Source organism: Triturus cristatus, chromosome 2_2 (assembly GCF_964204655.1).
Source record: "Triturus cristatus chromosome 2_2, aTriCri1.1, whole genome shotgun sequence".
Lineage (NCBI taxonomy): Eukaryota > Metazoa > Chordata > Amphibia > Caudata > Salamandridae > Triturus > Triturus cristatus.
The window spans coordinates 628,645,642-628,669,427 of record NC_140582.1 but is presented as its reverse complement, the minus strand read 5'-3'; the positions used below and the strand labels follow the sequence as shown (position 1 = coordinate 628,669,427).

Genomic DNA, 23,786 nt, shown 5'->3' with positions numbered 1-23,786 from the left:
TTAAGTCGATTGATCAATATTTTTCTGAGAATGAGGGGTCGGTGTTGTCCTCGGTGTCCCTGTGGGAAGCTTTCAAAGCAGTGCTCCGCGGGCATGCCCTGTCCCAGATAGTGGAGGCCAAGAGGGTTAAGAGAGAGGCGGTTGTGACGCTGGAGACTGAAATATCGGGGCTGGAGGCAGCCTTGGAGGCGGGTGTCACCCCGGATGGGCTGCATGCCCTCAGCCTGAAGCAGTTTGAATACAAGTCTCTCGTCACTGATGCTGCCAAGACTATGTATAGGGAGCAGCAGGGTAGGTTGTATGACGCCGGAGACAAGGCGGGTAAGCTGATTGCCTGGTTGGACAAGAAGGAGAGAGTGAATCGTGTGGTCCCGGAGCTTCGGGTGTCGGATGGAGTGTGTGTGACTGAGCCTGGTGAGATTGTTGAGTGTTTTGCTGACCACCTCCGTGCAGTGTACTCCCCGGTGTCTGATAGAGATGAGGACGACTCTCGTCTTCTGCTTCGGGATATTGCCCTGCCCGGCTTATCCGCCGAGGACCGCGAGCTGATGGATGCCCCTTTGTCTGTCGAAGAGATAGCTACTGCAATTCGCTCCCTCCACTCGGGTAAGGCTATGGGCCCCAACGGTCTGCCGATTGAACTATATAAGTTGCGCCCGGATAAAATCGCGCCTTTCCTCCGTCATATGTTTCAGGAATCGCTCGAGAGGGGTTCCCTTCCTGACGACCAGCGTCTGGCTACTATAGTGGTGATTCCCAAGGAGGGTAAGCCACGTGACCGCTGTGCCTCCTATAGGCCTATTTCCCTGCTAAATGCCGAACCCAAAATCCTTGCTAAGGTCCTCGCCAATCGCCTGCTGAGCGTCATATGTGACTTGATACATCCGGATCAATGTGGCTTCATCCCACATCGTAATACCGCTCTCAACTTACGGCGTCTGCACGGCGTCCTCGCTAGGGCTGAGTACTTCGCTGAACCGGCCATATTGGTTTCCCTAGACGCCACGATGGCCTTTGATACCATTGAATGGCCATTTCTTTGGGCCGTCTTGGCGAAGTTTGGTTTTGGGGAGGGGTTCCTTAGCTGGGTGAAGCTCCTTTATGCTGGACCAATGGCTCAGGTGGTTGTCAATGGGCGGGTTTCTCGGCCTTTCGCTCTCGGGAGGGGAACTAGGCAGGGGTGCCCGTTGTCCCCGCTGCTCTTTGCTCTCGCCCTGGAACCGCTCGCTGCCTGGCTCCGTTGGGAGCCCTCGATTAGAGGGCTCCGGTGGGCCCCGGGCTTCGAGGATCGGGTTTCATTGTACGCGGATGATATTCTCTTGTATCTCACCTCACCGCGGAAGTCGCTCAATGTTCTCTTTGATGTCCTTACTTCCTTCGGGAAAAACTCGGGTCTGATAATCAACTGGTCCAAATCTTGTGTGTATCCTATCTCTGGTGGTCTTCCTCTCTTGCCGCCTCGGCTTCCACTCCAAATATCTCAGTCCGGCTTTAAATACCTGGGGGTGTACGTTTCGTTGGATCCGGCGGTCCGCTATGAGCAGAATCTCCTGTCTCCACTCCGGCGTTTGAGGGCAGATACGGCTCGGTGGTGTAAGCTGCCCTTGTCTCCGCTTGGTCGCGTGGCGCTGTTTAAAATGATGTCCCTTCCCAGATTCCTTTATGCACTCCAGAACTCTTTCGATGTCATTCCTGCGGCCTACTTTAGGGAGGTGAAGAGTTTGCAGAGGAGACTGGTTTGGGACGGGCGATCGCGTATCGCTTTGGCCAAGCTGACTCTTTCCAGGTATGACGGGGGCATCGCGCTTCCTGATATTAGACGGTACTATTGGGCCTCCCAGCTGTCTGCCATTAATCATGCTACGTACGCTCCTGGTTCGAACCCGGCATATGAGATGGATAAATTCCTGCTCCCCGGCGGTACCTATAACCGAGCGCTTTACTCGCGGTCTGCTGGTAGGGCCCTTACGGGCCCTACCAGGATTGCGGTCCGTGTATGGAAGGCGGCTAACGTAGCGATGGGCTGGAGTGAGCGTTTAACGTGCGCCACTCCTCTATTCGACTCAGACCGCTTGGGAAGCCTCTGGACAACGAAAGGCTTCGAGCGTTGGGATACGATCGGCATCAGCAGAGTGGGGGACCTGTGGGTTAAAGGTGCGGTTAAATCCTTTGCGGCGCTTCAGCGCGAGTATGAGCTTAGTGACAGAGAGTTCTTCCGTTATGCACAGGTTCGGCACGCCCTGCTTTCGGTCTTTGGGGAGGGGACCACGGTCCCTTCTTCTTCGCCTCTCGAGGACTGCATACTCGATGGTCACGTCCCAGACAGTACTATCTCCCTGATTTACAAAAAACTGATAAACAATCGGGCTGACCTCTTGGTGCGTCTTAGGGAGGCATGGACGGGAGATGGGGTGGAGCTGGACGATGAGGACTGGCAGACTGCACTGTCATCCCCTAAGGAGGTGGCCATCCCGGCCCGTCTCCGCCTGGTCCAGCTTAAGATTCTCCATCGTGTATATGTGACGGGCCCCCGCCTGGTCTCGATGGGGTTTTCAGATGACGGACTCTGTAAGCGTGGCTGCGGGCTCAGTGCTACCTTTCTCCATATCCTATGGGAATGCCGCGAGGTGGCGGAATACTGGCGCCGGGTGCATGATATTATGAGACGAGTCTCCGGGGTCGCTCTGCTGCCGGAGGTGCGTCGTTGTGTGCTGAATGTATGGGAGCCCAATGACTGCAATGAGGCTCAGGCTCGGTGGGCGGCCTTGGGGAACATGATTGCAAAGAGATATTGCACAGCTTTGGGGTTCCCAGCGGCCTCCCACCGTGTCCGTCTGGAAGGAGAACATGGACTGGTGCATGTTCAGGGAGAAAACGGTGTATGTGGCTCGTGGTAAACCGGGGGCTTGGGGTAGAATTTGGGGGCAGTGGAACGCGTATCGTGGGTCTATCTGTGCTCCCCCTTTGGTGGATACGTCCGGGGTTGCCTTGTCCCCCTGATCCTTGAGGGTTCCTTGTGTATCTCGTACTTTGGAGTACAGATTTGGTTCTCTCGTGGCCCCCCCCCTCCCTCTCAGGTCTTCTTTTATTGACCGCCCTCGGGTGGTTGGATGTTGACTCCCCCGGCTGGTGTTCGCCGCCCTTCATAAGTCATTTCGCCTTGATTGTTGTATTTTTGTATTTTTCTTTTTTGTTGTTATTTATATTAAAAGTGTGTATTCTGATTTTCCTTATGTGCAGTCTGATCCACTGTGATAGTGCGGAGCCCCTGTGGGCCAGTCATTGTTTTCTGATATGCTGGAACACTTCGACTACTAGCGGCCGGCCCTGATGGTTGTAGGCCCGAGTTTGTAACCCTTTTTATGCACAATAAAATCTTTTCAAAAAAAAAAAAAAAAATGTTTTCAATCAGAACGTTATGTTACATTTTAGAACAATTGAACCTCAACAAGAAACCTTCAGAAATGTAAGCATAGCACATGCCCCAGGTAAACCTCCACTTGAGAAACACTGAAATGATTGTATCTTCTTAGGCTGGGCAAATAGAAATCAAAAACGTTCCCTTCAAAAATCCATATTGAAAAATGATCTACAATCAATAGCAAAATTGAATACATCAAAAATACATTGGAGTAAAATCTGAACTTCAGTGAGTGTGACAACGAAATACTTTAATTACATCTCCTCCTAAGACCAGAGAACATGGTTAAGTCCTTTAAATACACTAAGTATGGAAATGCATAAAAACAACAGCATCACTCACACAACCAACTGTACATCCAGAAACTCACTAACCTATGCACTGAAAGATCCAAAGCAGCACTCACAGTGTCACTCATAGATACACACAGGCTATGATACAACCATTGACAAAGCCAGAAAGACATTCACGCAGAAACAAGCATCCTGGGACAGGTTTTGTGGTAACACCCCTCATCTGCCAGTGGCAAAGTGACCCACATCTGGGCATACCCTGCCAACTTAGAGCGGACAAAGCAAACACAAGGAGATGATGGACGGAGCGCTGAAAGTTTTCAGACACTCACCCCCAGCCACAGATCTGGGTTGAATCCATCATCGTTCTTTAGCTCACTTCGTCACCCCAGTTCAGACCCAACTATATACATATCAGTCTTGGACCTGTGCCTCATGGGAACAGTCCAGCCTGAACTGCCAAGCCAGGTCTTCCCTGGAATGGAAACAAGCATCCTGGGTCTGGTTTCAGGGTAACACCCCTCATCAGCCAGTCTTGCTTGAATCCAATGGCAAAGTGACCAAGGGACCCACATCTGGGCATACCCTGCCAACTTAGGGAGAACAAAGCAAACACTAGGAGATGATGGACGGAGCACAGGTGAATGTCTGAAAAGTTTCAGCACTCCGTCCATCATCTCTGTGCGTTTACATTATAGTTAGGCCCACATTTTACTTGTACAAAACCACATAAATTCAGCAGTTATAGTTACCTGAGCTATGCCCCCGCAATGCACTGCTTATGACCTCACATATTACATCACTCCTGACATGGTCTGTGACATCACTGATGACATAATCTACAAAAACACTAACATATCCACTCACACGCCATAGAACCATTGATATACCCACTCCCACACTACCCCTCACATACCCATTCACAGTACTCACACAACCAATCACTCACCTATGCAGCCACTCAAGACACCCACCACCTCACCAATACAGGCACTCGCACATCCAGTCTTACAGACAAACACTTACACACTTACTCACCCTTACAGCCACTCACACACCCACTCACCAATACAACTACTAACGCAACCACTCACTTACCTATACAGCCACTGACACAACCATTCATTCACCCATTCAACCACTCACACGCCTACTGATTCACCCTCACAGCCACTCACACAGCCAGTGTCCAATACAGCCACTCATACCCACTCACTTACCTATACACACACTAAAACAGCTACTCACTCACTCATACAGCCACTCGAGCACCCACTCCCTCACCCATACAGCCACCTATGCAGCCACTTACACAACCACTAACTCACTCATACAGCCATTCACACACCCACTCACTCTCCGATACAGCCACTCACTCACCCACACAGTTACTCACATACACAGCAATACATCCATACAGCTACTCACACCCATAAGGCCAATCAGACATCCATTGGCACAGTCATTCAGACAGTCAAATAGGCACTCAGATGAGATATGTTAGAAATAGTATGACTAATTACTAGTACTGAAAGAATAGTAATGAATATGCTACTTACCAGTATGCATCTGTTCTTGGCATGTAGGGCTGCTGACATTCATATCTGTGCATAGATCGCCGCCTAGTGTTGGGTCCGGATGTTTGCACGTTGTTGTCCTGGAAGAGTCTTCGAAGTATCCTGGGATAGGTGACTCCTCCCCTGGACTACAGTGCGCATGGGCATCCTCTCCATCCTCAGATTGTTTTTCGCCATTGTGGCAGTGATGGAGTAGATACAGAAAGTGATGACCATGCTTACAGTAATTCTGAGAGCTGCAGCTGTTACAGGCGCCGGGGAGGAGGGAGGGCGATATGAATGTCAGCAGCCCTACATGCCAAGAACAGATGCATACTGGTAAGTAGCATATTTAGTTCGAGGCATGTGGGCTGCTGAATTCATATCTGTGCATAGAATACATAGCAGTACCTCCTATTAGCGGTGGCTACCAGTGCCAGCTGCAGCGGTCTGAAAAAGAGTTTTGAAAACAGCCTGTCCTACAGCTGCCTGCTGTTTTGATTGCACATCTACACAATAGTGTTTGGTGAATGTGTGTGTAGTGGACCAGGTGGCTGCTCTACATATATTATGCAAAGGGATGTTTCCTAGGAAAGCCATGGAGGCCCCTAACTTACGTGTTGAGTGGGCTCGTGGGGGAATCGTTAATGTGCGTTTTGCCTTTTGATAGCAAATTTGAATACATTTAACGATCCATCTGGCTATACCTGCTTTGGAGATAGCGTTACCTTTGTGGTGTGGGGCAAAGGCAACGAAAAGTTGTTTTGTCTTCCTAAAGATCTTAGTCCTGTCGATATAGTACATGAGGGCTCTCTTCACATCTAGTGTATGGAGTGCTCTTTCTGCGACAGTTTGTGGGTTTTGAAAGAAAACAGGCAGTTCAATAGTTTGATTCATGTGGAACTGCGATATCACCTTGGGCATGAATTTGGGGTTGGTACGTAGTACGACCCTGTTGGCGTGAACCTGTATAAATGGCTCTTGAACGGTTAGTGCCTGGAGTTCACGAACTCTTCTTAAAGAAGTGATCGCTACTAGGAAAGCTACTTTCCAGGTAAGGAATTGAATCTCGCATGAGTGTAGAGGTTCAAAGGGTGGACCCATCAGGCGTGTGAGGACCAAGTTGAGGTTCCACATTGGAGCCGGTGGGTGGCTTGGAGGAATTATTCGTTTGAGTCCTTCCAAGAATGCTTTGATGGCAGGCACTTTGAATAAAGAGAGGTGCTGCCTGTTCTGGAGATAGGCTGATATTGCGGTCAAATGGACACGCATAGAGGTGTACGCCAGATTGCATCGGTATAGGTGTAAGAGGTAACAAATTATGTTTTGGATGGATGCGTCTAGCGGGTTAATGTCATTATTATTGCAATAAATGATGAACCTTTTCCATTTGGCTGCATAGCAAGCTCTGGTAGTGGGTCTTCTAGCTTCCTTAATGATGGTGGCAGGTTTAGGTAGCCAAACTCTAGGACTTCAGGAGCCAGATCGCCAGGTTCAGCTGTAGCGGATCTGGGTGCTGAATCTCTCCATGGTTCTGCGTGAAATGCGCGGGTTTGATCCGCAGCCTTTGATGCGGCACCACGGAAAGTTCGAGAAAAGTGGTGTACCATGGCTGGTGTGCCCACGTTGGAGCAATTAGGACGAGTGTCAGGGAGTGTTGTCCGAGTTTGCGAGCCACCAGCGGTATCAACGGCGCTGGGGGAAAAGCGTACGCAAATCTGCCGGACTAGTTCATCCATATCGCATTGCCCTGCGATTGTGGATGTGGGAACCTGGCGGCAAAGCTTTGGCATTTTGCGTTTTCGCTTGTGGCGAATAGGTCTATCTCCGGATGACCCCATTGCTTGAAGTACGGTTGGAGTACTGATGGGTGTAACTCCCACTCGTGCATCTGGTGGCTGTGTCTGCTGAGCAGATCCGCCATCTGGTTGTCCTTGCCGGGGAGGTGGTCCGCCATGAGGAACATGTTCCTCTGAATGGCCCACTTCCACATGCTCTGAGCCAGATGAGACAACTGTGGAGAGTGTGTTCCTCCCTGCTTCTGTATGTAGTACATGGCGGTCATGTTGTCCGTCCGGATCAACACGACTTTGTTGCACAAGTGTACTTTGAATGCTTTCATAGCCAGGAAGATTGCCATCAGTTCCAGAAGGTTGATGTGCATCTTCTTTTGTTGTGTTGTCCATAGTCCCTGCACTGTGTAGTTGAGTACATGAGCTCCCCATCCCTGGAGAGACGCGTCCGCTGTCAGTATTATTTGTGGAACAGGCTCTTGGAACGGTCGGCCCTTGCAAAGGTTTTGTGGATTCCACCAATGAAGAGAGTTGTATGCCCGACCGCTCACCAACACTAGGTCTTTCAACTGTCCTTAAGCCTGATTCCACTGACGTGCTAAGCACTCCTGAAGCGGGCGCATATGTAGTCTCACGTGTGGGACTATGAAAATGCAGGAGGCCATCATGCCTATCAACTGCATGAACACTCGCGCGGGAAGGGAGTGTTGTGGTTTGAACTTGGAAATCAGCATTTGCATGCTGTTGATTCTCACTAAATTTGGCTGAGCTGTGGCCGCCAGAGTGTCTATAGTCGCACCTAGGTACTGTTGTACGTGTGCGGGTTGGAGATGGGATTTTGGGTAATTTAGTGAGAACCCCAGACTGTGAAGGAGGTGAATGGTGCGGGACATGTGGCTGGCACATTGCTGGGCTGACTTTGCTTGAACAAGCCAGTCGTCCAGGTAAGGGTAGACGTGTATGTGCTGCCTCCGTAGATGTGCAGCTACAGTAGCTAGGCACTTTGTGAAAACTCTGGGTGCTGTTGTTACGCCGAAGGGAAGGACTTTGAATTGGTAGTGCTGCCCCTGAACAGTGAACCTGAGGTATTTTTTGTGTGAGGGGTGAATGGGTATGTGGAAATACGCATCTTTGAGGTCCAGTGTGGCCAGGAAGTCTCCCTGCTTGAGCAGCGGGAGGACTTGCTGTAAAGTGAGCATGTGAAAATGCTCGGAGAGAATGTAGCGGTTCAGGGGTCTCAGGTCTAGTATAGGTCTGAGTGACCCGTCCTTTTTCGGTATTAAAAAGTACAGGGAGTACACCCCGTACCTTGCTCGTGGACGGGTACGACCTCTATTGCGCCTTTTAGTAGCATACTTAGCACTTCCTGCTGTAAGAGCGTTAAGTGCTCTGAGGACATAGGACGGTGTTTTGGAGGTATTGTGGGTGGAGTCGAGGTTAATTCTAGGCAGTAACCGTGTTTGACAATATCTTTGACCCACCTGTCCGTGGTGATGGAGTTCCACGTGGACAGGAACCTTTGTAGCCTTCCCCCGACAGGTGTTATGTGGTCGGGAGGAAGGGAGAGAGCATCACTGTTTGTTCTTGGGGGAGGACCTGGTGTTGCCGTATCCGCGTCCTCTGCCCTTTGTGCTTGAGCCACGATAACCACCCCGGGTGTTTTTATCGTAGGAACTTTGTGTGTTTCCCTTGTTGTAGGTTTGCTGTGACCCCTGTCCTCTACCTGCTCCTCTATTTCCGGGGCGACGAAAGGAGCCGCTCCGAAAGGACTGCGTTTGGAGAGCCCCCATGGGATTTGCAGTGTCTGTGTCCTTTTTTATTTTCTCTAGGGTGGTGTCAACCTCTGGCCCGAATAAGTAGTCGGGGTTGACAGGCTGGTTGAGGATGTTATTTTGTACCTCAGGTTTGAATCCGGAAATTCGTAACCAGGCGTGTCGTCGCAACATGACGCTAGTGTTTATGGCTCTGGCAGCTGTATCCGCGGCATCCAGTGCACACTTAATGGATGCGTTTGTGAGGAGTTGTCCCTCCCTGATGAGGATCTCTGCTCCCTCTTTGAATTGGTCAGGGAGATGTTGGAGTAATTGTTCTAATGTGTCGTAGTGTGCTCGATCGTAGCGAGCGAGGAGCGCCTGAGTATTGGCAATGCGCCATATGTTAGCTGCCTGGGCCGCAACCCGTTTGCCGGTGGTCTCTAGCACCTTGGACTCTTTGTCCGGGGGAGGAGCATCACCTGTTGTTTGCGAGTGTGCCCGTTTGCGAGCATTCGCAACTACTATGGAATCCAGAGGTAACTGGCCTCTAATGTAGGTAGGGTCCCCAGGCGCCGACCTGTATTTCTTGTCGATCCTGGGGTTTATTACTCTTGCCCTGGTGGGTTCCTTGAAGATGTCCTTTGCTGGTTTGAGGACACCCTTCAACATGGGTAGAGTTTTTATATTCCTTTCTGAGGATGCGAAAGTATCCATGAGAAAGTCGTCCTCGACGGTGTCAGAGTGGAGTTGCACACCAATGATTGGCCGCAGCACGTTCAATGAGGGCGTTGAATGCGGCAGTGTCCTCTGTGGGAGACGTTTTTGCTCCATAGAGTTGCGGGTCCTGTGTATCCATAGGTGCACCCGAGTCTACAGGGTCAGCCCAAGCTTGGTCAGGGTCCTGTTGGCCTTCAGGGTCCATCTCTCCGGGGTAGGGGACGTGGTCACCTATGTAGTCCTCCAAAACGTCTGTTTCGGAGTGTGTGGGAGAGAAGGACTGTGGATCTTGGTAAGAGGAATGGAGAGGTTCGTAAAGAACTGGTTCCGAAGCCACTGGCAGCTTTTTCTTAAGCGGGATCCGGTAAGAGTCCAAAGCTGGCTCGGAAGTTATTCTCCTCTTGTGGAGCATCATCCTGCCGGTGTCGGCGTCGATGATGTGTGATGGTGACGTCTCTGCAGGAGAGCGTTCGGCAGGCGTGATCGTGGTGTGGGTGACCCGTGTTCTGATTTGGAACAGTTTTGGGGCCGTGGATGGCGGCAGGCCAAAAGTGATGTTGGCTGGTGCCGAAGAGGCTGTTGGAGCTTTTATCGGCTCGGAGCCTGACGTGTCCTGGAGGACTGCTTTGTGTTTGACGCGTTGCGCAGCAACCGGCCGCACCTGGAGCGCCATCGATTCTTTTGCGCCGACCGGTTCTGTAGAGGCGGGCGTGGACTTCTTTGGCGCCAGTGGGTCGTCGAGGAGCGGTAGTGGCCGTCGACGTAGTCGATGAGTGTGCCTTTGGTGGTGCTGTCGAAGCGGTGTGAGACGCAGCAGGCAGTTTGACCTTTGGGGTCGGAGCCGATTGTTTCGGTGCCGGGAGCCGAGTAGGTTTGGTGGCACCGAAGGTCTTTTTCCGTGTGTCGGCGCCGACGTCGGCTGCTGCAAGCTCGGCACCGAAGTCTCGTTTGGTGCGGTCGGTGCCGACGGGTTTTGCTGGCGTCGAACGTGTGGTGGGCCTCGATCCGACCAGCGTCACTTTTGGTTTCGGTTTCTGGTGAACCAATACAGCTTTCGGTTTCGGTTTCGAAGAAGGGAAACCAGCCGTTATGGGTAGTAATGGCTGCCGCTGAATGTCCGAGGCCGGGCCAGAGGGCGGGGCCGAAGAACTGCGGGATAGGTCTTGGGTAAGGCCCGAAGGCGATCCCTCGACCGGAGCCATAGACTGGCGCACTGGGATATCCTCAGTCTGTACGGGTAGGCCTTGCTCGTCACCGGAGCTACTCTCTTCGGCCCCTAAGGCCTCATCGTAGTCTCCTACCTCGGTGTCAGCTTCATCTCTGTGAAAGAGTCGTTCTTCGACGTCCTCCGATCCTGAGTCGTGTTCGGAAGCGGGGCTGGAGGGTAGGTTCTCCACGTCTTCGACATCTTCGTCCTCGGCGCTGAAGATGTTGGTCGGGGCCGGTGCCGCTTGCTGCGCTTCGAGTCTCGCTGCTCGTCAATTCCGGAGAGTCTTCTTGGATCGGAATCGGGCACAGGCCATACATGTAGACTCGTCGTGATCCGGTGAAAGGCATTTGTTGCACACCGGGTGGACGTCGACATGGGGATATTTCGCATTGCATACAGGACACCGCTTGAATGGTGTCCTCGATTCCATCGTCGATGCCGGGTCGATGGTCGAGTAAGAGGCGAAAAAGTTGGTTCTGGAAGTTAGTAAACTAACAAAGATACTATCGATACCGATCGGGAACAGTACCGACGCGAACTAAAGGCCTTTTGGCCTGGAAAAAGTTTCTCCTAACTTGAGTCAAGAGAAGCACATCCGAACCCAATGGCGGAAAAAAACAATCTGAGGATGGAGAGGATGCCCATGCACACTGTAGTCCAGGGGAGGAATCACCTATCCCAGGAAACATCCGGACCCAACACTAGGCGGCGATCTATGCACAGATATGAATTCAGCAGCCCACATGCTTCGAACTTTAACTCATGCTGTAGCTTAAAATATATCTTTAAGTGTCAGGAACGTTTACGAAACACTTATACTCAAGGGATCATGTCATAAGTGATGTTATTTGAGATGTCATCAGTCAAGTCATCAGTGAGGTCACCAACCATGTCATAAGTGATGAAATATATGAGGTCATAAGCAGTGCGTTGTGGGGGCGTAAGTTACAATTAGCTCAGGTAACTAGAACGGCTGAATATCTGTGGTTTTGTACGTGTAAAATGTGAGCCTACCTCACTTTACAGGGTCATTATAGTTAGGCTCAGAAGGTAGGCAAGTGTTATAATCATTTTGATCTTCTCAACAAGTTGCGCAAAATCAAATAAACGTATGACTTTATTGTAAGTTGAAGACTCCTGTGAAAAAGCTATCGATGTGAATGATCATATGGAATGGTTGAGCCTTCAGATGGGTGATTTTCTCAGCTAGAAGCTAAATAACAACACACTTGCTTTAAACGTAACTATTAGCAACAATATTATAGAAGCAACAACAGGGTGGGTGAAAGGGTAGGTGAAGTGATTCTACTGTTCAAATAGCAATTAAAAAATGTTACCTAATATACTTCAGCACTCAAAATGAAAATGTGACAAAATTAAATAATACACACCTTTTACTAATCACCACATTGTACAGTCAACATGAAGTAAACTTGCCTGAGCACTTAAGATGTCAGAAATTAGGATATGTCACACACAAAGGCTTCAAAGAAAAGCAACTATCCTCCTCCTTCACTGACTGTGCTCTATCTATATTATGCTGGATTGCCTTGTTGTTGAACCGGTATTTGACTTAAATATCGGCATATTCTTGTTGCCAAGGGACTCCTTACTGCTGGTGATGCACCGTATAATGTAATATGTTTTAAAATGCCAATAAAGTAATACGACATAAAATACAAAAGGTGGCGATGGGGTGGGCACAACTGTATTCATGTTTCTATTAATTGTGTACGGACTTATTGCGTGTTACACTATGTCAATCATTCTCTGTAACGGTCATGATTGTGAATTGCTCTACTCGATGTGTATTATAACAAGAATAAAATGTTTCCCAAAAAAATGCGAGATAAATACAAAAGGATCTTGCTTTTTGACTTAGATAAACAAACTGTGATGTCTTTTCTTATTATTTTCTCATGCATTGATTCAGCATCTCCATATTGTTAACAATTTAAAGCTCTGAAACTTACTTTCTTAAAAATGGCTTACCTAAACAGCACACAAACTTAAGGCTACTCGACACACTCCAGATGCTTCACTGAGAGACTGGGGATGCAGTGCTAGGTACCCCCACCTAAACAAATTTTGTAATACTAGGCAGAATAAACTCACTAAGCATAGATTACCTTAGAAACACTGTAACCAAAAACATTAAGTTTGAGTTTAAAATACCTGGACAATCACAATGATAAGTATAGCACTCAAATTGTTGACATCACACAAAAGAATGGTGCTAGACTGCACAAACATGAAAATGATTGATTCTTGTATTGGTGAATTTTTTAGAGTACTATCAGGTACTTCAAGAAAGAAGTGTCCTAGAGCTAAACCAGGAAGAGAGACAACTGCGACCCATAGTCACTCAAAAAAGACATCTGAAATTACAATGTTTTTGTGAAGACAAAAGTCTTTAAATGTCATCTGAATACGGTCAGGTTCCCTAGGGTGTCGCTAATGTATTCCAAGTTTGGTAGTAACTAATGGTAGAATTAGAGCTTTTATTAAAATTAGGGATCTTTACCAAACGAGCAGACTGGTCTCAGAGTGTGCAAGCAGGCAGATACAGAATACTAACAAGGCCATGTAAGAACCCGCCCCACGACTGTAGATGGTTTTGTGGCATAAGCTCTGGGCTTTAAAAAAAATCTCTTCTTGACAGGGAGGAAACGTAGGTTCTTCTTGAGCTTGTTGGAGATTAACGAGGATTTCTTCAGACCTAAGATCGTCTGCTGCTGCATTCTGAAGGAAGATCTTTAATTGTAGTTTAAATAAGATCAGGTTACCTTGAGCTCATAAGGGTGGCAGTAATGCATTTTAGGCTTTAGTCATAACCAGTGTTTGAAAGCACAACCCAATTATAACTTTTCAAAACTTTGGGGTCTTTACCAGATAAGCAGACTGGGATCAGGGTGTGCAAGGAGGCTTTTACCAAGAGAATAATGAACCCACCTAAGAATCCTGGCCACGATTGTACATGGTTTGGGGCATTGGCAAAGAGCTTTAAACAAACATCTTTTTCTGGACAGAGAGCCAATGTAGCTTATTGGAAATTGACAAAGATTTCTTCAAGCAGAAGATCATTCTGGCGGCCGCATTTTGAAGGATCTGCATTTTATAACAAATATATTTCAGCAATACCACCAGCAGTACTTCCTGATGAGGACAAGGGTTTGAATCATAACTTTTCTAGCCAAAGTAGGAAGGAAAGGGACAATTTTTCTAATTATGCTCAAAGGACAGAACCCCGAGGAGCACACGGTTTTAATATGTTCCATAAAAGACAGATCAAAGTCCACAATCCCTCCTAGATTTGGTGTCTGCTGTACAGGGGAGGGTTATTTCCCTATCGTCTCCAGCTACCAGTCCTTTGACAAGGTGCAGACCGCACCAAAAACCTCGATTTGCGTTTTACTGTTTTTAAAGAGCAGTGAATTCAAACTCATCCACCTTGATTCTCCTTACAGGCAGTCCTTGAGATTCTGTGCAGTCGGTTTTGGATTGTTGTCCAGTCTAACAAGCAGCTGAGTGTCGTCAGAAGGACTCTATAATTTGCGTCTTTTACGCCACCAGGTATGTGACTGCTGCCCCGGCTCCCTGGATCCTCTCAGTGGTCCCTTTCAATGCCCCACTTGTCTTTTTAAACTCCCTACACCAATGTGTATTAATAGTCTCCAGTGGAGGCCCTCGGTGGCCACTCAACCAACTTTTACCATAGGCACAGTTAATCAATCCATCCTCAAAGTTATGCATCTGAATGTCAGATCTTTGTCTTGTCACTCCCAAGAAGTCCTTTCGCTGATTTCTGATGATAATCCGGATATTTTTTTCTTTACGGAAACTTGGCTGCACGACCAGTCCATGGCGGTCATTAATCTAGCCCTTCCTGCAGGCTACATTATGCACTCTCTCCCTCGCAAGACCAGAGGTGGCGGCATTGCAGTTGCAGTAAAATCTTGCTACCCCTGCATATGGAAATCTATCGCCATAGCCGGTTGCGAGAGTGCTCTATTTAGCATCTCAGTGAACCCCCATTTTACCTTCACAGGACTTCTGATTTACAGACCTCCTGGGCCTGAGGCCGCCTTCCGTCAAAGCCTTCCGGAGGTAATTTCTTCCTTAGCTTTAAAATCTGCTAATTTTACGATTGTCGGCGACCTCAATCTGCATATGGACGCGCCACTTTCCAACTCGATCCTTAGCCTGCTTGCTGATCTTGAGGCGTTCCAACTGATTCAAATGGTACAATCCTCTACTCATATAGGTGGCCATCTATTGGATCCTGTTTTGACAAACCTTTCTACGAATATTTCAGTGCTCCATCCCAGACCCATGGCATGGACTGACCACCATCTCATTGAATTTCGTATTACAACCTCCTGCTCTCCATCTAAAAACAATCCCTCAGTCAGTCTTAGACGCCCTTGGAGAAACTTAAATCTAGAGCATTTCCATCAGCTCTTGATGAAATTTCATCCCCTACCCCCCTCTGAAGTCTCCCGCGGCTATGACTGCTTTTGCGAGTGGCTAAATAACGCATTGGATTCACTTATTCCGGCTAAGTGGAGTAAGACCAGATCTAGCCCTTCTAACCCCTGGTATAATGATTCACTCACAACTCTTAAAATCTCCTGTAAAAAGGCAGAACGCGCGTGGCGTAAAACGTATGATACTGACCTCAAGGCAGCCTATAGGGCTTGCACTAGAGTGTATCATCGGGCCATATGTGCGGCCAGGGCGGCTTTTTACTCCCAGGAGATCAAGAATAGCATTAATCCCACCAAGATCATTTTCAGGATATGTAAGGACCTTACCAGTAAAAGGACTGATACTGCTGCCCTTCAACCCTCTATGACGCATTGTGAGGATTTAGCCTCATTTTTTGTCGAAAAGGTGGAGGCTATCTATAAGTCATTTGCCCAGCTTCCTATTGTAGAGACTAGCCATACGTCACTGGTTCATAAACCATTACTGATTATTCCTAGTCCGACCTTGGATGAATTCTCTGCCTTGACGATTAAAGTTAAATCCGGCTCCCCGGATGATCCCATGAGACCTTCTCAATTCCGGGAATTCGCTGAAGGCTGCTTTCCTGCTCTTCATGGTCTCATTAATTTGTCCTTCAGCACGGGTAGTGTCCCTAAAGCTTGGAAACAGGCGACGGTTATTCCAATTCTTAAAAAACCCGCCCTTGATCCCACCAAGCCCGAACACTACCGACCTATCTCCCTTCTGCCCTGGCCTGCTAAATTAGCTGAAGCTCATGCTAACGCTATTTTATCTTCTCACTTGCAGGAAGCTAATATATTGGACAATTCCCAAAATGGGTTTCATGCTGGCCACAGCACAGAAACTGCCCTCCTGGCTGTGGTGGAACACATCAGGCAGCTGCTAGATCGGGGTCAGACGGCGGCACTGATCCTGTTGGATCTCAGTGCCGCCTTCGATACGGTGTCTCACCAGATTCTTTTACACCGCCTGATGGAAGCAGGAGTGGGAGAGGTGGCACTGGAGTGGTTTCGCTCTTTTCTTAAAGATCGAGCCTTTAAGGTTTCCACACCCCCTTTTGTTTCTGCTTCACGCCCCATACTCCAGGGTGTTCCCCAAGGGTCGGCCCTGAGCCCTACCTTGTTTAACCTATATGTTCAGCCATTAGCGAAGGTAGTCCATAGTTTTGGTCTCTCCTTAGTGTCATACGCCGATGACACGCAGCTGGCGGTGGCTCTCAATGGTGACCACAACATGGATGCCCCCACCTTTCAGTCAGCTCTAACAGCTGTGGCTGGCTGGATGGCGAACAATCGACTCCAACTGAATGCCTCTAAGACCGAGGTTATTATTTTTGGTAGGGATAGTGAATTATGGGGAGATCAGTGGTGGCCTTCCGATCTTGGCCCCGTTCCCTCCCCTGTAACTGAGGTTAGAAACCTTGGGGTGTGGTTCGACCATAAGCTTTCTTTTACTTCCCACACAAAACGTGTGGCTGGTACCTGCTTCGGTACCCTGCAGTGTCTCCGACCTATTTTTAAGTTCTTCGATGCGGAGACCAGACAGATTATTGTCCAAGCCCTGGTTCTCACCAGGCTGGATTATGCTAGCTCCCTGTTTCTGGGTCTTAATCAGGCCGAGTTATCTCGTCTTCAGAGAGTTCAGAATGCGGCAGCTAGGATGCTTGTTGGCCTTCCGAAGTTTGTCTCGGCCCGTCGGACTATTCAGGATCTTCATTGGTTGCCGGTGGGGCAGAGAATTAAGTTTAAAGCTCTTTGCTTAACTTTTAAGATTCTCAAAGCAGCCTCCCCTCCCATCCTTGCACAGACTATTCAGCACTATGTTCCTGCCAGAGCTCTTCGCTCTGCTGGATCTAATCTGGCCATCGTGCCACGTTTCCAAAAATCTAGGATGGGCGGACGCTCTTTCTCAGTGTTGGCGGCTACTCTTTGGAATTCTCTGCCTGCCCCTCTGCGTTCCATCCCTGAGTTGCTTCCTTTTAGAAAGGCTCTTAAAACTTTCCTTTTCACCACAATTTAGGCCCATCTTTTTCATTTTTCTGTCGTGTTGTGTTTACTATTCTCCAAAGCGCCGGGACGCCACTTTGCTGCGGCATCCGTGCGCTATATAAAATTATATAACATAACATAACATAACATATAGGTACGCAAAATGTGCCGTACACAGCTTAAAGAGAGTAGGACTCAAAACCGAGCCCTGTGGGGGACCCCAGTCAGAATAGACTTAGGAGCAGATCAAACGTTGGCCAGGGCCCCTGTTTGTGGTCAATCCTGTAAAAGCGGCCTTACCGAGAAGAAGAAGAAGGAGCACAGCGCACACTGGCGTAGTTTACCTTGAATTATCAAAGTATGCCACGGTCGTTAAAAGGCTAAATACACTGATCACCAACGTGCAGGCAGCAAATGCAGACTGTTACAACAAATGCCTGAATAATTTAGAATGAACAACCTGGAGCAGTAGCTCACATGCCGTAAAGGAAACATTTTATAACACCCACTGAAAGTGTTTGAGCAAAGGAATCTGTGCACACAAGAACAGCGTGTGAGCCAAACACGGCGAGAAAAAATGAATATAATATCGGTCGGCAGTTTAAAGACGCCATAGAGGAATGCGTGGGTGTCTCTATTTCAAACTAACAGTGTCACTCCACGTCGCCTCTGCAGAGAAGCCACACAGATACTTCCACAAAGACCTTTAAACTCCAACACAAGGGTGTGCGCTGGCGTTTCGCAACCAACCCGTCGGGCAGGTTTCTGAGACAGGCTTTCAACTACGCCAGCCCTTTTCACTTATTGCACAATTTGTGTAATTTTGTATTAAAATGGAAAAAACAGTACTTCTCGGAAAACGAAAATAAATATTATCACAAACTTACATTTCCTCATACGTAAACATATATCATATTTACATATGTGCAATGGCAGCACATTAACCAATTAGATTATATCCTTAATCCGCTATCTATACCGAATAAAAGAAAGAGCATGATTCCATATCATATACCTACACACAATTCAATTCACCGAGGTCAGTGGGAGGGGGGGTGGGGGTGGGGGGGACAGGTGAGGGTGGCCGAAAAGGAAACGGGTCTCGACTGAAAATAGATTCGACGTTCTTCAGATAATTACTATATCGGAATGCGAGGCGAACCGTCACCGGTTGGGAATAATCGGAGTGTACGTGTATTCCCTGGGTAACTGAAAAGGAAGGAAGGAAGGAAGGAAGGACGGACGGACGGACGGACGGGGGAGGGTGCTGGAAATGTCATGCAGCTTTACGCATAAGATGGAGTCTCAGGCTCCTGCTATGTGAAGCAGCACTAATCGCCGACAGATAAGGGGTGGTTTATTAATGGGGGAGAGAAGCCTTCCGCTTAGAATATGTGACGAGCGTATTTAAACACTAAAATGATTCTAAAAAACACCCTCGTTAAAGAGTAAACATCACAGTTCGGTAGCTCACAGGCAAGGCATACAAGCAGCTGAGCTCGGCACTTTACGCGGCGTACCTCTTTTATGTAGCTCCCTGAGAGGAATACCGTCTCCACCCCCGTCGTAGGGCAAGTAGGGGTCGGATGAGATATCCATAGGAACTGCAGAAAAAAAGAAGCAGTGGTGTTAGTTCGATGTGGACAACCGCTGCGTGTCCGAGCCAGCAAGGAGGGCCGCTGCCATGTTTGAGCAGTCGATGCACTGGGTGCTGCTGCTTGCAGTAACCCAGCGCTGCCACAGCTGATGATGTCACCAGAGGGAAAGGATTGCAGCCCTGTTGCTAGTGGCTACAATCTAGCCGGGCTTTTAAGGCGGAACAGAGATCATCAATCAACAGGCCTGCTGCGTGTGAAGATGACTAAGCTACAAGTGTACCAGGAAAGTCTCGGTCTGGGAAACCACTTCAAGGAGAGGTGCGGTGGCGTAACTGGGACAGAAAATAAGCCTGGGTATCAAAATAAAAGGGGCATCTATTAGCGAATCAGATAGCTACAAAAGTGGCCCACACTTGCAAATCAAGGCAGTTTTAGAACGTTTAAAGGCAGGCTGTATAACTATTTTGCAATGTATGTGAGGCATTAGTGCTTGCTACAGGCAATGTTTGTTTTAAGATCAGGAAAATCAACCGTAACAAGCATTGGCAAAGCAAATAGGTCTCAGCAGTGCTTGAAATGGAAAACAAGCATTTACAATGCAATGGTCTCGGCATTGTTAAAGTTAGAGCTATTGGCATTGCTCATGACATTATTTTTGTTTATGTTTTTGTTTTTAAAACATTTAAAGAAACTGCATTGTTATTTACAATGTCAATAGCTTAATCTCTCTCAAATGCAAGACCTATTGCATTTGCACCCACACAGAGCCACACACACAAACCCACCCACACACACAGAGCCACCCACACACACAGAGCCACCTACACAGAGCTATTCACATAGAGCAACCCACACACAAATAGAGCCACCCACACAGAGCCACCTACACACACACACTGTTACCCACACACAGACAGAGCCACCCACGCATAGAGCCACCTACAAAAAAAGCCACCCACACAGAGCCACACACACACAGAGGCACACACATATACACACACACACATAGAGCCTCCCACACACACACACAGAGCCACCCACACTTACAGAGCCACACACAGAGCCACACACACAGAGCCACACACACAAAGCCACACACACAGAGCCACAAACACACAGAGCCACATACACACACACACAGAGCCACATACAGAACCACACACACATACAGAACCACACACACATACAGAACCACACACACATACAGAACCACACACACACACATACATCTAGACACATACACATTGATCTAGGGAGCCAAAGCAGAAGTGGCACCGTTGTTTCTAGATCTTTGCATTTATCACTAAAAATTAAGCATTTAAAAGTCTTTGTTCAGGAGGTGATGAAGCTATGTAGTCATAATGATTATAGACTTTTTAAAAGTTCACCCTCCAGAAAATTCGTGCACCGGTCTCTGCGGGCATTCGTCGGGGAACTCACCATGGTTGTTGTTTGTACTGGCCCTGCTCCTGCATCGTTATTTCAGAGGAGACTGAATCGCATACGTCTTGAAAAGAGCTCTTGCTGCAACATCACTTCATTCCAAAGGCATGGCATAGTCACACTGTAGGAGAGTAGGGTCTGCTATCCTATGGTCACCCCAATTTTTTGCTTTTTGCTTCACTGGTTTTTGACATATTGAGGCTGTGGGCCTGCCAATCAGACCCCCAGCCTGCTGTTCTCTCTACTAAATTAAAACTATGCACCCTAGGTGCATAACCAATTGGAAGTGGATCACCCTCTCAGCCCCTGTACCAGTGTACACTAGGTACCCAGGGCATTGGTGTACCCAAGGCCTGCCAAGGGCTGCAGCATGTATTATGCCACCCCAGGCTTGGCCTAACAATTTGACACAACTGGCTGATCACTCAGCTGGGGTAAGTTGGTGTAATCACCTCTTACTTAGGTGTAGTATACCTATACCTAACCTTAAATGGGACACCTGGTAACCTATAAGTCACTCCTATGGCAGGCCTTAACAATCCTGAAGGCAGAGTGCTTGGTTCCATGTGAGATGGTGCTCTGGCATGAGCTGAGCCTGTCTGCAGTGGTCGGAACAACTTCCTTCTACTGTTTCCAGATATCGTCATACCATATACTCTTAAGTGCATTATGAACCTCGCGGTTAAATGCTATCTTTGGTTTGGCTTTATCAAAACATGTCGAGTAAGGTGTCATACGAATTGGAATACTAACCCCTCGCCAATTCTGGCGACGGGGTTAGCATTCCACCCTTCTAGAGGGACACGACATGTACAGTACCTGGAACCCGGGTAAAATCAGACATAGCCTCAGCTCCACAAAATGGATGCTGCCACCACAGACACAAGTCTGCCCTCCTGCTGCTGGGAGTCCTTCCAGCTTGGGAGGTGTGGACAAAGGGTTTCCTGCCAGGGGAGGTGCGTGCACCACCCCAGACAGGATTTTGTGTATTGGTCAGGTAGGGCTTGAAAGAAACCAGACATGCCTGTGGCTCACAAGGAGCCTCGGTGCATATGCCAGTTCAAACCGGTCCTGGGGCACACCAGTCCCGGGCCTGGGGCGAGCTGGACAAAGGATTGGGGGTGTAACCACCCCCCTTCCTGGTCCCACCCATAGGGAGGGACCTAGCAGGTAGTCCGGCCCCTAGAATCCGCTTAAAGGTAGGAGCTGTGTCCTAAGACTTCAGACATCCTGGAATCAACTTAAAACTAAGAAGAAGACGGGAACTTCGACGCTCTGCTGCACAGAGGACTGAAGCCAATCTCCCCTGTGGTCAGGGAGTGACCACCTTGCTAACGCAAGCACCATCCAGCGAATCAACGTCTGCTTTGCCGCCGCCTCCCGCCGGAGCCCGAGCCCAGAGACTGACAAGACCTGGACCTCCAGACCTCTCACCGCCCGATCCACAGTCCCTGCAAAGAGGAGACCCGTGGAGGCACCGAGACACGTGGAGCCAGCCATCTTGAAACGACTACGACAAGCTGACCAGTGCAACAACCGAGGCTCCCTCCAAGTTGTGCTTTGGGTCCTGAGAAGCCCAACCCTCGAGCAGCATCTGCACCAAAGGTGAGCCCTCCAGCATCTCCACGATCTGCGTGGGGCCCTTCTGCATTTTGCCACTCGACGCGCCTAACCGGTTGCTGGCCCGCTGGCTAGTGGCCATCTTGGCGACGAAATCTACGACAAACACCGCTGGTCTGGTTGCTCCAGACTGGCCCTTGCTCCCCTCCAAAGGAGCAGTTCCTCTGACCTTGCTGGTCAGAACCATCAGCTTATCTCCTTGCCTACAACAATTGCTTTTGCCAAGGCTTGTTTGCTTCGATCAAGTCGCCGACACCGCCGACAGCGAGAGCCTGCGTGGGACAGCTCGTGACTCGACTCCTGGACGTCGTCGACCTTCAGGGACCACGTGGCTGCAGAGTCAAGCTACACCTTCCTTCCTGTTCGCACCCGACACCGCCTGGTACCCACCTGGTGCCACGCTGGTCACTGGCTAGTGACTGTGAACACTGTCCCCTCTGCTTACAGGTCTTCAACATCTCCGATCCACTCTTGGATCCACTGCATCTCTTCCCGACCGACCGCCTGCAGCACTTTAGTCTACAGGCCCCACGGAACCGATAGAAGAAACCCGACGCACTTCGAGGCCTATGCACCCGCTTCCTGTGGGTGAGGTAAAGCTGGCACTCCTGTGCCCAAGTGTAGTATTACATCTCTAGTGCCTGTGTTCCAAATCTTAAGTTCCTAGGTCATCCGGAAGATTCCTTTTGCAGTAGCTTTGTACTTTTTACGCACCCATTGAAACCTATGGGAGCACGCGTGTGACTATTTGCTCTGCACACGCCACCCGTGGACCTCCTGGTCACTAACTGACGTTAGCTCCTTGTAGGCCCAGCGATTCTAGAGGCCCTAGGCCTTTTCCCTTTTCTGTTCGTGGTACTTATACCACTATTTTAGTATATGGTTCGAGTGGCCACCAGGGCCTATCCATATAAAGTGCAACTTCTGTGTATTCTGTGATAATCTTGTTTGACGATTTGTGCTCCTGTGCTCATAAAGAGACTAGGGGTTACTTTGAGAAATAAATACATATATATTTTGAATATATATCTGTGTGGTGTCCTTTCATTGGTATAAAAGGGGGTTACTATTGGTAAAACAGCTTGCTTAACACGCTTCACGAGTTTAGCCTCAAAGACTGCTTAGCCTACGCTACCACTAGGGCAGCTAGTCCAAAAAGGTTGACTTACAACCACACCATAAGGGTTGCTTGGCATGGTACAAGGTGGCCACTAGAACTAGTGAACAGCATATACCAGGCCAACTTCTCACATTGGTGAGCAGCGGTTGGATTTGAGCTAGCTGTGTTTTACCATTGTAATCTCTTGGTTACCAATTGAAAGATCACATAGGTACCTGTAGGTACATATAAAACAAGATTAGATATACTTAAGTTCTACTGAACTTAGTTGTTGTAGAGCAAAGGGAGTAGCACACCCTGACTACAACTACTAGATAGGTTTAGTAGGTAAACCCAAGTGTAGGTAGATTGCAACACATCCACCCACACTTAAGAGCAATGGCTGGGGCAGAGGGGTCCACTGTACCCATCTCTGTTGAGAGTGACCCCCCGAGGGCACCATCCATCTTTGCTACCCTTAATCAGAATGAGCTCAGGCAGTTGGCAACTCTTAGAGGCCTTAAACAGCCCAAGAACCCTACCTCTGCTGTGCTCAGAGCACTCTTGCAAGAGGATGAGAATCAAAGAGAGCTCAAGAGAGCTTCCCAGTTAGCCCCCTTAGGGACAGGAACAGGAGGCCCCCCTTCTGAAGATGCCACTGAGGTACCCCTTTCCAATAGCCATCCCTTAGATGAAAACCATACTACAGAGGAGGAAAGTGAGGGGGATACAGACAGTGGTGAGGATGAAGGGAGAACTAGCCCAGTGCCAAGTGTTATACTTGG

The 23,786-nt window shown here is 48.7% G+C and overlaps 1 protein-coding gene across 5 annotated transcripts in view; it reads right to left on the bottom strand.

Annotated features, from left to right (window-relative positions):
• CLCN3 (Cl-/H+ antiporter 3) overlaps positions 1 to 23,786 on the bottom strand; it is an 846,805-nt gene that overhangs the window by 367,771 nt on the left and 455,248 nt on the right. Inside the window, exon 1 of one of the 5 annotated variants that reach the window (XM_085641818.1) lies at positions 18,762 to 19,115. The exons of 3 other annotated variants lie outside the window; for them this stretch is intronic. In XM_085641818.1, the coding sequence (XP_085497944.1) occupies positions 18,762 to 18,840 (79 nt within the window). In that variant the 5' untranslated portion in view covers positions 18,841 to 19,115. Of the gene's footprint in view, positions 1 to 18,761; positions 19,116 to 23,786 lie in introns of those variants that run through there. One more of the 5 variants, XM_085641820.1, reaches the window with a different exon arrangement.